At 37.3% G+C, this 15406-nt stretch overlaps 1 protein-coding gene across 6 annotated transcripts in view; it reads right to left on the bottom strand.

The window, feature by feature from the left end:
- Positions 1-15406, bottom strand: part of KIF20B (kinesin family member 20B) — a 111343-nt gene that overhangs the window by 23837 nt on the left and 72100 nt on the right. For 5 of the 6 annotated variants that reach the window (XM_069099193.1, XM_069099192.1, XM_069099194.1 and 2 more), the window contains 5 exons: positions 14968-15093; positions 13004-13143; positions 11914-12069; positions 4280-4456; positions 539-709 (listed from right to left, as the gene is read on the bottom strand). In XM_069099193.1, coding sequence (XP_068955294.1) covers positions 539-709; positions 4280-4456; positions 11914-12069; positions 13004-13143; positions 14968-15093 — 770 coding nt within the window. The remainder of the gene's footprint in view (positions 1-538; positions 710-4279; positions 4457-11913; positions 12070-13003; positions 13144-14967; positions 15094-15406) is intronic. The other variant, XM_069099197.1, reaches the window with a different exon arrangement.

The raw sequence follows: 15406 nt of genomic DNA, 5'->3' as shown, positions 1-15406 counted from the left end.
ATTCATAGATGCCGTAGGTGCTACATCATATCACAATGGCACTACAATTTACTATTTCCTTCTCTAGCTCATTTTACAGATGAGGGAACTGAGGCAAACAGGGTTAAGTGACTTGCCTAGGGTCACACAGCTAGTATGTGTCAAAGGCCAGATCTGAACTCTGCACTCTATCCATTGTGCCACCTAGCTATCCAGTCATGAAAACATATGATTACATAACAAAATTTTCATTATTGTTGTTATTCTCAATAATATGTCAAGTGCCAATGTCACAAAGGGTTAAGAAAAAAACCCATAGATTTTTAACTCCGTTCCTGAATTGTTGAGTAGCTATTCTAGAAAAATTAGAATTCAGTTACTTGGCAGGAAGAAAAGGATAAGGCTATAGCAAAAAATGATATCCATGAAACAACCTCATTACTTTATAGTCACACTCAAGTTGTATTGAAAAAATACAATAATATTTAAAATTCCAGCCATCAAAATTTAAAAACACCTCTTTAAAAAACTTTTTTTTTAAACTTCAACTCCAGCTTACCTGTACATTAGGAGACAACTGTTTCCCTGTGTTCACCTCTACATCGGATGTAGTCAAAGCTGTTACTTGTAAAGCATTAGAATTCTCAGAATTCAATTCTTTAAACTTTTTAATGATGTCATCTTTCTCAGCTAACAGTATCTCCAATTCTTTTATTGTATGCTTATCATCCTATATTTAAAACATGATTATACAGATAAAATAATTGAAAGCTAAATTGTTTTATCTTTACACATCAAAATGTTTTAAAGTTGTAGAAAGCCATATATAGCTATTTCCTTCATTTTTATATTTTAAACATTACTTTATGGCCCGGTATTTCAAAATAAAAATAGAACATTGTTTCCCTAGAGAATTCAAATAACCTATCCAGATACAAAAAAAATTTCATTAAGTATTGTATCAGAGTGAAGTTGTTTTAGTTGTCTACCTTTATCCTCACTTCTAATTAGATCTAATAGGTCAATAGCCCAAACAAACTCAGATAATGTATTTAAAGCTATTACTATTCATGTCCTTTAGATTATGGAAGGTGTTCTTAATATAGGGTTCATGATCTTTGGCTAGATTTGGAAGGCAACAGAGGGGAGTATCTGTGAGCTTAGATGAGAAAAATGTTACATTTTTCTTTTCACTACCTTCTGACTGAAATTTTGCTTTTCTTTTAAATTATGAATGCAGGCAACAAACATTATTTCTAAAAGAGAACCACAGGCTTCACCAGTCTGCCAAAGGGGGCTGTAACACACATAAAGTATAAGAACTCCTGCATTTATGTGTAATCAATTTAATTTTCTGTGACGTTGTTTAGCACTTGTCAAAAACGGAACTGATTACACGTTAGATGCCTGAAAAGGACTCATTAATCAGTCTATTAACTTAGAATACAGATCAAAATCAACATTAAATTATATTATACAGCAAATTATATCTAAACCTATCCAACTGACTAAAAGAAAAGGTAATAGGAATTGAAGAATATCTCTCCACATGGCAGATTATTAGAGGCAATGAAGTGTTTCTTTAAAAGCTAGAAGGAATCACGTGTTAAAACCAAGAACCAAAAGACTCTGAAGAGGCAGAGGTGGACTCTGACCCTCTGACCTCCATCAGGAAGATGGAGGCTGAAAAATGTCCAACAAAAGGAGGAAGGGAAGAAAGACCACTTAACACTTGGAAATAAACAAATACAAAACTTTTTCTGAAAATGAGAGGAGCTGAGGAAGCAGCAGATATTGATTCTCTGGGGGATGATAAAAGGAGATCCATAGGAGCCATCAGATGAGAGACCATGCAGTAAAGATCAAAAGAAGAGGCCTCGTGGTTGGTAATGCCCTTCTGAAGGTATGAATTGACTTGAGATGGATGGCTGACAGCTACCTGCTGATAAAAGACAACAAAGGAGGTCTGCTATCCCCTGGGTCAGAAATAATGGGGCCTAGAGCAGCTGGTAAAACTTGTCAAAGTGGATGATTAATACTCAGTTCCCACTGTTGCTGTTTGTCCTTTGTTTGTGAAGAGAATTGTTGACATCCCAAGGTGATCTTGACTTACAAGTGAATTGGATTTAAGTGAGGCAGGACTGAACAGAGTCATCAGCTTCACTCTTCCAGAGTCACCAAAGTCCAGTGGGAAGACAAAAGTCAAGACGACTATAGATGGCCTGCGATGTAGTGGATGACTTTGGCATCGCTTCACAGAGCCTGCTTCAGCTGCCTTCATGGCCATTAGAATAAGTTCTTCCCATTTGCCCATTCTGCCAGGAAAGTCTTCACATGCTTGGGGTAGACATCCTTCTAAACTACCCTAACCAAGCCTAGTCCATCTGCCAAGACAGTTTTACTAGAGTATAGGTGCTGCAAATGCTACCGCTTCTTGAAGCCACAGGTGAGAGTTGGGAGGCAGATGAACACTAAAGGTGGATGAGCAGCCCTGAAAAGGGCCAGGGCAGCCCTCATACCAGAGGTGCTAGCCCTCCCTGAATACCCCATACAGCCAGTTCATAATAAAATGCTGCTGTAATGGGAAGAAATCTCAATAAGTAGGAGAAGTCTTTCCTGCTATCAATTCTACTAATTAAAACTGAGGGGTGGGTGGGCTTTTCCCTTTTCCATCTGCCATTCCAAATAACTAAATGGTAATCGAGTGATGACTGTTAAGACATCATCAAGGATGGCTGAGAAGGAATGCCCTTAACAGCTAAGTTAGAAGAGTGGGAAAATGACACTGTACTACCAATTATATAACTGCTCTATTAGGCAGCTTAGCAATTTTGAGGAAATGCATTTTTTTTAAGCAATTGGGGTTAAGTAACTTGCCCAAGGTTACACGGCCAGTTATTTTGTGTGGGTGTTAAGTATCTGAGGCCGGAATCGAACCCAGGTCCTCCAGACTCCAGGGCCAGCGCTCTTATTCACTGCGCCACCTAGCTGCCCCAGAAATGCATTTTTTTTAAGGGTTGGAATGTCTGTGGGGTCATGCCTGTTGGGTCAAAACAAAGTTTAACAATAAAAAGGATTTTTAAACTTTTACTTGATCCTTTCTTCCCTTTGATTTAGTCTCTCTCTCTCTCTTCTTTCACTGCCAAGCTCTTAGATATCACTGTCTATCCTGGCTGCCTCTATTTACTTAAACCTTTTAAAAAGTGAAACAACAGTGGACTTGATAGAATAGAAAACAAAACTATATACACTGTAAAGGAGCAAGAAATGTGATCATTAAAAAAACAACTGGAGACAATTTTAGAGAAACCAGAGAAGGATATATGAGAACTAATACAAAGTGAATAAAAGCAAAGCAATTTATATTATGTAATATCTACATTGTAAAAAATGAACAATTTTTTTTAATATTAAGAACTCTAAGGCTAGGTGGTGCAGTGAATAGAGCACTGGCCCTGGAGTCAGGAGGACCTGAGTTCAAATCCGGCCTCAGACACTTAACACAAAAATTAGACATGTAACCTTGGGCAAATCACTTAACCCCATTTGCCCTCCAAAAAGCAAAAAAAAAAAAAATATTGGGGCAGCTAGGTGGTGCAGTGAGTAAGAGCGCTGGTCCCGGAGTCAGGAGGACCCAGGATTGGTTCCAACCTCAGATACTTAACACCCATACAAAAAAACTGGCTGTGTAACCTTGGGCAAGTTACTTAACTCCAACTTCTTTAAAAAATATATATTAAGAACTCTAATCAATGCAGTGGGGAGGAAAGGGAGAAAAAATGTCTAACAACTGAAAAAATAAAATTAATTTTTACAAATAGTAAAAATAAAATGTATGAAAAAAAACTTTTAGAATGACTGAATAATCCACACACCATTAGAAAATACAACCCAAGAAACAGCTCAAGAGGATCAAAGAATATGCAGGAAATCTCAGGAAACAAGGGAGAATTCCAGAAACTGAAATGACATTTACAGAATTGAGAAACACAAAGTATGAATCTTTACAGATAATAATAGGTCACATTTATATAGTATTTTAAGACTGCAAAGTTTTTTACATGCATTTACATCTTATTTGACAATCACAAGCACCCTGTGAATAGGCAATGTAGTAATTATAATGAATCAAAACTAGGATGGTCTGATTCCCATTCCAAGGCTCTTTCTCCTATATGAACCCAACATTTCAGACTCTTTATAGTACTCTGAACTGCAACTTTTTAAAAGTTTAAACGTTAACCAACAATCCCCGTGTCCAAACTAAATCAAAAGGTGAAGAAAATGGACTTTCACTAACCTGTCCAGGGTCCTCTGATGTTGTCCTTTTCAGTCGCTCAATTTCACTATCTTTCTGCATGTTACTGGAGACCAGTGTTTTGAGCTGTACTTCTAATGCCAAAACCAGCTGATCTCTTTCTTCTCGCCATTTCTGTAGGTCACCATCTTTATGTGCTAGCTGTGCAGTAAGCCTTTCCTAAACAAACAATTAACAAAAAAAGAAGAAAAAAGGAAAATCATGGGAGAAAAAAGCCATGAAATAACCAGAACCTGAAGAAATTTTATTAAAGGATTCCTGTTGAATACTTATTATGAACAGCTCCATCTTTATGACTAAAAGATCTATAAAATAAAGTGGTCAAGTATATGCATATATCATTATGAAAGCATCAAGATAATGCAGTAAATGACTAGTTTTTGCAATGTCTTACATTTCTAGGCAAAATAATGCCCTAATTTTCCAAATGTGTTCTAAAATTAGAAAAAAGGCAAAATTGTTCTTTGGATTTTCTGACAAAACTGCCCCAAATTAAAATCCCATAGTTCACTGTGAAGAAATTCCAATATTATCAAAATGAAAAAAAAATGAAATATGGTTTTGGGGTCAGGATAGGAACAAAGGGTAGGGCCATGACCAAATTATCCTGACACTTCTCCTCATCCATCATTTGGAGGTTGAACATCCTTGAATTATTAATACCTGGTTCCATCTACCACATCAAAGTGCTGTGTAATTGGAAACTACTTCATAAAATTCAAGTGCTATGGAAAATGAGTTACTATATTAAAAAGAACAAGAATCTTGATCATCTGTGGAGTTACACAACTTAAATGTTTATAGTTCCTTGTGGTTTTGTTTTTGGCCCTGTAATTAGTCATGCCAAATGTTAGATAGAGTTTTTTTTAAAAAAAATTAATTAATGATCAGGTAGGAACTTAATGTTTATTGGATGAATAACTGACAAAGACAATTTAGTCATCTCTTGGGGCATCAAATTTCTTAATCTACAAAATGAGGGAGTTAAACCACATAATCTCTAAAGTCTATTCCAGCTTTAAATTTTTATGATTTATCTTACTCTATCAAAGTAAAAAAATATGTAAAGAATAAAATTCTCCAACTATATTGTATTCTTCGGTGCAAATTACTTAAGCAGAGGGATGAAATTTTTTAGGCTCAAATAATGGGGGTTGGGTGTTGGGTGGAGAAGCAAGAACTCAGAACAAGCAGTCATAATCAAATCAATCCTACAGCTTTAGATAGTGAAGGAGGGAAGGGGAGAGGGAGGGAGAGAGGGTGTTGGTAAAAACCACGTTGGAAAAGAGGGGCCATTGGAAAGGCAGTATCCTGCCTGACAGCACTGCCAACAGTTAGTTACCCCCAAAGAAGACAAAAATGGATTATAATGTAATGCACAGTTAACTGAGAACATGGAAATTGAGACCAACAATGGGTAATTAGTAATAAAATGTTTTCCTCTTCTCAGTAGAAAAGTAGATAAAGTATTCCATATATGTAGACACCTACAATTTCTAATGAGGAGGAAGGGTTTTCTTTTTTAAGTCATCACATAGTGTTGGCCTTAATCTCCATATCCTTTTCATTTAATGTACTCACTGTATATTTGAGCAGCTAAGTGGTAAAATATGTGCAGTAATGGGCCTGGAGTCAGGAATTCTCATCTTCCTGAGTTCAAATCTATCCTCAGACACTTACTATCTGTGTGAATGTCCCTGGGCAAGTCACATAGTGATGTCATTTTGTTACTCTTACAGAACAAAGGACTACGACTAACCAATGAGCAACTCTGGGCAAATCACTTGACCCTGTTTGCCTCAGTTTCTTCTTTGCCAAGAAAACCCCAAATGGGGCCATGAAGAATCGGACACAACTGAAATGACTGAAAAACAACAAAGTCACTATATATATGGTTCTCCTGGTTGTATTGACAACATGTTAGTGTCCCTGTAGACTCTCCAATAAAAACTATTTTCCAATTTTTTTCTTCTTTGACAATTTGATGGATGTGAGGTTTGAAAGTTCACATTAATTTTTAAATTTTCATTTTTCTTAGGTTATCTGGAAATGTTTCTTTTATATAGTATTTAGGAGTTTGCAATTTCTTTGAAAATTTTTCATTTTTTTATTGCTTATCTATGGTTCTTGATTTTATTTATAATATATATGTAGTTTATGTACATATGTGTACATGTGTGTATATGTTTGAGCATTAATCTTAGACTTATCAAAGATAACCAATACAAAGATTTTCCCTGCTCTTAGCAGGGAAAATATAGGTGCATTATTATAGGTGGATTAATTTTGTTCATGAAAAAGTTAACTTTATGGATTCAAAATAATCTATTTTGCCAACTTTTAATCTTTCCTAATAATTTTTGGTTAAGAATTTTCCCCCTGATTATAGTGGAAGGTACTTTCTTCTATTCATCTTTAATGTTTTTATTTTGTAACCTTCTAGGTTAAATAGTCATTTGGAACATATTGTGGTACAAGCTGTAAGCTGCTGGTCTTAATCTAATTTATGTCAAGTTATATTTCAGTTTTCCCAACAGTTTTTTCTAAATAAGGGGCAGTAACCCTCTTCCCAATAGTTAATGTTCTTTGGTCTATCAACCTGTAGGCTACTGTGTTTGATTGCTCCTCAATCTTATTTACCTAGTGTGCTCCACTAATCTATTTTTCTTTTTGTTAAACAGTATCAAAGAGTTTTGATGATTACTGTTTTTTAACAGTTTGAAATCTTAATCCCCTTATTTTACACATGATCTTTTCAATAAGGCTAGTGTATGATCTGAAATAGGTATGGTCTGTTTTTCTGAAAGCTAGGCTCAAAACTGCTAGGAATCTAAACAAATACTATTCACCCTGCCATGCAGTTCATTTAAGCAATTTTGTATTATTCACATTTTCTAAGAAAATGAAGTATTTCTAATAGTATTTTCTGTGGAAATGAAATACTGGGGGGTGGGTAGGAGTGGGTGATGCTAAATACACTGTTGTACATAAAACACGTGGGGATGGTGAGTCAGCCTTGGAATGAAGACTATATGAGGTCAAGTTCCACTACCTATGTAACCCAAGGCAAGTCACTTAATCTCCAAACATAGCAAGCAAGTCTCTAAGTTTACATAAAATGTAGACCTGGTAGAAGGAATTCCCCTACCAGGAGCTCCAACATCAATGAAATCACAGAAGAAAATGAAGGAAGAGGAAGAGGGAGCAGGAAAGAAGAAAAGTATGAAGTGGAGAGCAAGGAGGAGGGAAGGAAGAAGAAGGAAGGAAGAGAAGAAAAGGAAAAGATGAGGTAGAGGGCGAGGAAGGGAGAGGGATGAGAAGGAACTTGTAGAAGAAGAGGATATGGGAGTGGATGGAGGGAAAGGAGGAAGAAGGAAGAATAAGATGTAAGGAACAATGAATATAAATTCAGAGAAACATGGGAAAACTTGGCTGTACTGATGCAGATCAAGGAAAGTAGAACCAAGAGAACAGTACATACCTGGAGTATAATCAAAGTCAAAACCAATCTCAGTTCCAGAAAAAAGAAAGAAGGAAATACATTTCCCTCCTCTAGGCTAAGAAGTAGGGGAACTAAAGGAATGGAATGAGACACATCATGTCAGAGGCAGTCAATTGTTTTTTGCCTTAATTTTTCTTTGTTATAAGGCAGGATTCATGGAGAGGATGCATTTGGGGAATGGATCTGGTATAGGAAAAAAAGGCATGAATAAAAATTGCAGGCAGAGTAGTGTAAATAGAAACCTGGCCTCAGAATCTGGAAAACCCATGTACATGTCCCACATCTGATATATACTAACTGTGTGCCCTGTGTGCACTCTAGTGTTTCAATGATTAATTCTGTAAGAAAAAAAAAAACAAAGCATATTTTCTCACCATGCCTAGGTAGGGGTTTCTTCAGAAAAAGTTCAAAACACCAATTAAAGAAAAAAAGTTATTAAGGGGTGAGGACAGGAAGAAAGAAGAGTTAAAGTTTTAATAATGAAAAACTCCAGGCGGGGCTACGGCTATCATCTCATCTCATCTCCTCCAATTAATGTAAAAGGTGACTCTGAACAAACTTTGGAGCTACAGAACTCACAAAATGACATAGAGAAGCTAACCTCCCACTGAGTACAGCCCGTCAGGCCAGCAGGAAGTGGACAGCACAGCGCTCTGGGAGCCAAGCCCAACCCCATGCGAGCCAGATGTTTTAGCCCCAGGGTGGCCTGACCAGCCACCTGCTGGAGAGACTTCAGATCACCAGCAGCTGTGGCAGTTTCCAGAATTTTCAACCCATAGATGGTAAGGACACACTGAGAGGTCAGTGCAGTGTGGACTTTGGGATCCAGTAGTTGGGAGTGCAGTCAGCCTTTGCCCCCTGGGGGCTAGAAGCTGCTGAGTTGCTGCGGCCATGCAGCTGCAGCCATGTGGCTGCTTCAGCTCCTGGCCTGCAGACTGTAGGAGGACCAAGTGATCAGTCTAAGGGGTAATCATTCTTGCTTTAACCTGTTGGATCTGGACTGTGGTCTAGGGTGGAGGTCCTAGGGTGTGTGTCCAGCTTGCCAGAGTGTGTAGAGGCTTCAGAGAGGGCATTCCAACTAATACCTTCAGCAACTGAGAAAACTCCAGTATTTGGTATGAAGCTCTCCTGCCTGGTAGCAGAGTCATACTGTGGCAAAAAGCACAAAAGTAGGGGCGGCCAGGTGGCTCAGCGAGTGGGAGCACCGGCTCCAGTGTCGGGATGACCTGGATCAAATCCGGGCTCCGATACTCAGCACCACACCCAGAAATAACTGGCCGTGTAACCTTGAGCAAGTTACTTAACCCCGATTGCTTTAAAAAAAAACACACACAAAAGTCAAGTAATTGACTGGCAACATGAACAAACGAGGGAAGCAAAGTAAACAGAGAAACCCAACTTTATACTACTATTTTGGGGACAAAAAGGACCAAAGCATGGAACAGGAGCAAGACGGTGAAGTCAGAACTCCTGCACCAAAAGCTTCCAAGAAAAATACGAGCTGGTTACAGGCCATAGAGGAGTTTAAGAAGGATTTTGAAAACAAAATAAGAGAAGTAGAGGAAAAATTGGGAAGAGAAATGAGAAGGATGCAAGAAAGTTATGAAATGAGAGCCAACAACCTGACTGAAGAAAATAACACCTTAAAAATAGACTAAGTCAAATGGCAAAAGAGGCTCAAAAAGGCAATGGGGAGAAAAGCCGAATTTGCCAGATGGAAAAAGAATCTCAAAAGCTCACTGAAGAGAATCATTCCTTCAGAATTAGTTAGATTGGGGCAAATGGAAGCTAGTGACTTTATGAGAAATCAAGATACTATTAAACAGATCCAAACAAATGAAAAAATAGAAGGCAATGTCTCATTGAAAAAACCACTGACATGGAAAATAGATCCAGGAGAAATAATTTAAAATGTATTAGACTTCCTGAAAGCCATGATCAAAAAAAGAACCTAGAAATCATCCTTCAAGAAATTCTCAAGGAAAACTGCCCTGATGTTTTAGAACCAGAGGGCAAAATAGAGGTTGAAAGAATCCACCGATCACCTCCTGAAAAAGATCCCCAAAAGAAAACTCCTAGGAATATTATAACCAGGATCTGGAGTTCCCAGATCAAGGAGAAAATATAACAAGCAGCCAGGAAGAAACAATTTGAATATTATGGAAACACAATCAGAATAACGCAGGATCTGGCAGCTTCTACACTGAGGGATCAAAGGGCTTGGAATATCATATTCCAGAAGTCAAAGGAACTGGGATTAAAACCAAGAATCACCTACCCAGCAAAACTTAGTATCATGTTTCAGGGGAAAATATGGTCATTCAGTGGAATAGAGGACTTTCAAGCATTCTTGATGAAAAAACCAGAGTTGAATAGAAAATTTGACATTAAGATACAAGAAGCAAGAGAAGCATGAGAAGGTAAACAGGGAAAAGATATCATAAGGAACTTATCAAAGTTGAACTATTAACATTCCTACATGGAAAAACAATAATTGTAACTTATGAAACTTTTCTCAGTATGAGAATAGTTGAAGGGAATAGAAGTGTGTGTGTGTGTATATGTATATACATATACATACATATATATGTCTATATAGGAGGGTATATGGGCATATGAATACATATGTGAATGTGTGTATATATATGTGTACAGGCATACATAGATAGAGGTCACAGGACCAATTTAATAGGAAGGGATGATACTTAAATGGTGAAATTAAAAGGTGAGAGAGGAATATAATGAGAGGACATGGGGAGAGATAGAATGGGGTAAACTATCTCATAAAGAAGAGGCAAGGGAAAACTGTTACAATGGAGGGGAAGAACAGGAAGCCAAAAGGGAATGGGTCAACCTTATTCTCATTGAATTTGGCTTAGGGAGGGAATGACATACACACTAAATAGGGTATCTCACTCTACAGGAGAGTAGGGGGGAAAGGGATGACAGGGGAGATGATGGAAGGGAGGGCAGGCTGGCAAGGAGGGAAGTTGGAAGCACCCACTTTTAAAAAGGGACAGGATCAAAGTAGAGAATAGAACAAGTGGGGGATGGGGTGGGATGGAGGGAAACAAGACTCAGTGGGAGAAATTTTACAAAGCAAAGGATGTGAAAAAAGAAGAAAAATTGACATTAAAACTGTAAAAGGAAAATGTACTGTGGACTATACTATTCTTTTCTACTCACTAAAATTTTTACAATGAAAGGGTATATAAAGGTTCATTTTTTTTCAAGTAAGAATATTTACATTATCCTATCTACACAAATTTTACTTCCTCTTACTTCTTAGGAGTCTCGCATCAAAGTAAAAACCAGCACTTTCTTCTCAAGACTCTCTTGGGTAGTTCTCACACTCCATTTAGTAGGGTATGTGCTTTTGTGGGGTCTCACCTTTCCTTTCTCTGGTGCCTGCTTTTGTGGGGTCTCACCTTTCCTTTCTCTGGTGCCTACCTTCCTTAAAGGCCACCATACTTACCTTTGTATCCTCGGTAGCATCTGGCGCCCACCAATAAAGGTCAGAATGGAATAAACTGTCTCACAGTTTTGATCCCAGAAGAATTCTGTGTGAAAGGAAATTCTCTCCCTGAGGAGAATGCTGAGGAGACATAGGAAGTTGGCTTTTCTCTGTCTTGTTTTTTCTATTCTTATAATAAAGTCACTGCACAACTATAGCACAAAGCTATCAAAGCAGATGAAAGGCTGTATTTGATAGCACTGACAGATTTCTGGCCACATTTGTTATTTGCCAACATCCAAATAATCTATCACATATCAGATATCTTATGGCTTTGTTCAATTTTAATCGATCATCATGTCCCCTAAGGGTAAAGGAATCTGTTTCCTTGTTTTTCTGTGGTAAAGTGTCCTACTGGAACATAATACAAAGACCTCCACAGCCCGCATTCCCCTTCCTTCCTTGCCATAGTCTCAAAAGTTTGGCTCAGGTCCATACCCTAGAGGAGAGTGAGTAGGGAGGCTCTTCCCTTTGCCTGAGGAAAATGAAGAATCTAGGAAGGGGACAGAGAAAATACTTTTTTCCAAATTAATTCATGCCCCAACGGCTGCAATGGAGGGTAAATCAAGCAAGCAAAGGCTCTCCAAGTCTCCCACCTACCACTTCATTATGGAGTTGTAAACAACGGGCTCGGTCTTCAATGTATTTTTTCATCTCTCTGTTTCGATGGTTCTCAGCTTCTTTAGCCTGAGTGATAAGAACTGTTTTTTCTTCTAACCATTTCTTTCTGTCACCTTGATGTCTCTGTTCTGATTCCTATATACCAAAAAAAAAATAATAATAATTAAGGGGAGCAAAAGTTTTAGAATATTTTACACACAGGTTTGCAAAAGTGCCTTCCCTGAATATCTTTTAAAAACAAAGCCCACAATTCTGCAAATTAAGAAGGTTTCCTTGAAGGAGCAGAATGGACTGATTTTTGAAGGTCTCTTTTAGTCGGGATTACAATCACAAAATATTAAAATATTCCTTAATTTAAGAATGCTAAGTACAAAAGAATTCTAAGAGAAACATGCCTAAGATAACAACAAATTGAAGAATATCAATACTGGAAAGGATCTTAGGAATCTAGTACAACTAGTGGTCCGGAACTACTTTTAAAATGACATTTTAAAAAGAGAGTCAGAGAACTGATATAACATTTGGTAAATCCCATGAAAGGGATTAGTCATCTAGTATTCAGGTCCTGATGAAGCAATTCTACGTTTTCTTTTTAAAATAAAAATGACATTAGTATAACAGAAATTCAATTTTTGTAGATGTCATTTTTCTCAACCCAATTTTCCTAGAGAAATTTTAAGTTTTTAAAAAATTGTTAGAAATAAAAAGAAATGTGTGGCCAATACCTAAATGGAAGAAACTCACCATTAACCAGTGAAGGAAAAGAATCTCAGCTTGTGGAAGTCAATGACTTACTTGCTGCAAATTTGATTTTCATGGCACAAAACCTTGTTTTAGGAAAGAATCTCTCCCATTTTAGCTTTCCCAAGTACAAAATCAAATTTATGTCTTTGTGTGCATTTATATGTTCAATATGTATATTATATATATATATATATATATGTTATATGCCCCCTTCCCCTGGGTTTTAGTAGATGGCAAGTGGTTCATTAACTGAGTCATGTCACATTAACTAATCTATTGTATTTACACATAATTAGAACTTAAGATCAAATAAAGATAATGTTACCTGTAACTCTTCTTGTAATTGATTGAGCTTTTCACTATATGCACCTGTGTTATCCTTATCACTCTGATTTGGATTTTGTGGCTCCTGATGATTGATTTTAGTCTCCAGATTCTTGTATTTTTCCTTCCATTCTTCCAACTCTAATGATAAACATAAGTGGACCAGGAGAAGGTAGAACATGAGAAAGAAATTTGAAAAACATAAAATGCCACATAGGTATTTTTTGACTTTTATTTGTGTTTTGGTCCAGATCTATGATTTCATTTTTATAGGGGAACTACCTATGGAAAAATTCCCTCTACCATGTAAATGAGCAATTAATCTGGAATTGATAGTCACAGTTATCTGGCACATTGAAAAGTTAATGACTTCAAAATGATAACACAGCAATCACTGAGGGAAAAAGTTTTGAAATTTTTGATCATGTTACATTTATTTTTGCTTCAAACTGGTTGTAGGATTTTTTTCTTCAAGGGGTGAGTGTGGGTAGGGCAACAATGGGCTATAATTATTGGAGGTGGATTTGGATTGGGGGATTTTTTTGGGAGAGGGGCTAGCTAAACATTACATGAAAGCAAACACTGTGACTTTTATTTTGTCTATGATGATTTAGTAACGATATTATTATATATAAAAAAAAAAGTTGTGGTCTGCCCACAGTCTAGTATTTATTTAATTAGTAAAGGTCAGAGGCAGGATCTGAGCCCACTCATCTTGGCTCCAAGGCCTTTCCTTTATCCACTCTTCCACATGGCTGTCATATAGTACAATGACTACTTATTACTGAATGTAGTAATGTGCCAATGTGACTACTCTATGCGTTTAGCAGAACTGCTAAGATGTAAAGCTATGAATGAGGAGAAAGGTGAGACTCAGAAGTTACCAACCTATGGTGTTCTCATCTGCCTTACAAAAAAAAGCACACTCTGCTCAAGACGTGACAGAAATACAAATGTTGCACACTCAATGCAAGTAATCCACTGCTCAATTTTCTCAATTCTCCATAATAGTTGAGATGTTTTAGCCTTGTTTCTTGACAAGATAGAATATAAGACTTATTGTAGTAAGATGAAATTCAGTAAGGGTAAGTGTCAAATCTTGTACTTGGCACAAAAAAAATCAATTTCACAAGACAGAGGAGAAGGCAATTGTTCTGAAAAAGACTTGAGGGTTTTTGAGAACTTTAAGAACATGAGTCAGCAGTGTGATAAGATGGCCAAAAGGGCTGCACGAGAGTGGCAGAGCATCCAGGAGCAAGGAGTCACATAGTCCCACTGCACTCCACCCTTGTCAGATTTCATCTGGAGTAATGTCCTGGGCACCACAGTTTAAGAAAGGAATTGATAAGGTGGAGAGTGTCGAGAGGAGGGAAACAAGATGATGAAGGGCCTGGAATATACAACATAGGAGGATCATTTGAAGGAAATGGGAATGGTTAGCCTGGAGAAGAGCATATTCAGGGGGTCCATGATGGTTCCTGCGGAAAAGAAATTAGACTTGCTCTAATCTGTCCCCAGAGGGCAGAACCAGGAGCAGTGGGGTAGAAGTAGCCAAGAAACTACTTTAGGCTTGATAGGAAAAACTTTCTAATAATCAGAGCTACCCACAAGTGTAACAGAATGCCTCAGGAAGTACTCAGTTTTCTAGCAGAGGCTGGACAATCCCTGTTTGGGTGTGTCATAGTGGGAATTCTTTTGGTGTGTGGCCTGGACTAGAGGGTCACTGAGGTCTCTTCTAACTCTCAAATCTTGTGATTCTGTGTTCAAATTCCTTCTAAGTCTTCCAGCTTTATCTATATATGTTTATACTATCTTGCATTACATATAACTGTGGTATTTATGAAAGTAGAAAAAGAAATTTAAGAATTAATAGGAAAATCAAAGCTGTACGTCTGAGATATTTCAAATCACACACACACACACACACACACACACACACACACACACACACACACTTCTTTTTACCAGAAGTCAGCTTTACAACTTCTTCTAATCTTATCTCGAGCATTTCCTCCATTTCTACTTGAGTTTGCTCCTGTTCTTCCATTGTTGCTCGCATCCCTTCGATTATTTTCTCTTTAATATCCAGATCTGAAATTTTTTAAAGCATCATTTCAAATGTCATTATCATTCTAAGTATTCCATTTCCCTTTAGTCCTTTCACAACTGAGAGGCACTTCTAAGGTACATGAAAGTGTTTTCTAGATAAAGGTAACACTGAAATATACTTAAAACATATTCAAAACTCTTTAATTTCAAGATTTAGGTTAAAGTTCTATTAAGCAACACATCTGACATCCTTCATTTTTATAAGCAAGTTTTCAACAATTTTAGCAGGACTCAGTTCTGTGCTTGGTACCCAAAACACAGAATCAGTTCAAAAATTAAGGCTTTAACTAATAAA

The sequence above is a fragment of the Petaurus breviceps genome, unplaced genomic scaffold (genome assembly GCF_028583685.1).
Source record: "Petaurus breviceps papuanus isolate PSGF00001 unplaced genomic scaffold, PetGlider_PUasm1.0 37, whole genome shotgun sequence".
NCBI lineage: Eukaryota > Metazoa > Chordata > Mammalia > Diprotodontia > Petauridae > Petaurus > Petaurus breviceps.
The sequence above is the reverse complement of the archived record's forward strand: the minus strand, read 5'-3'. Positions and strand labels throughout refer to the sequence as shown.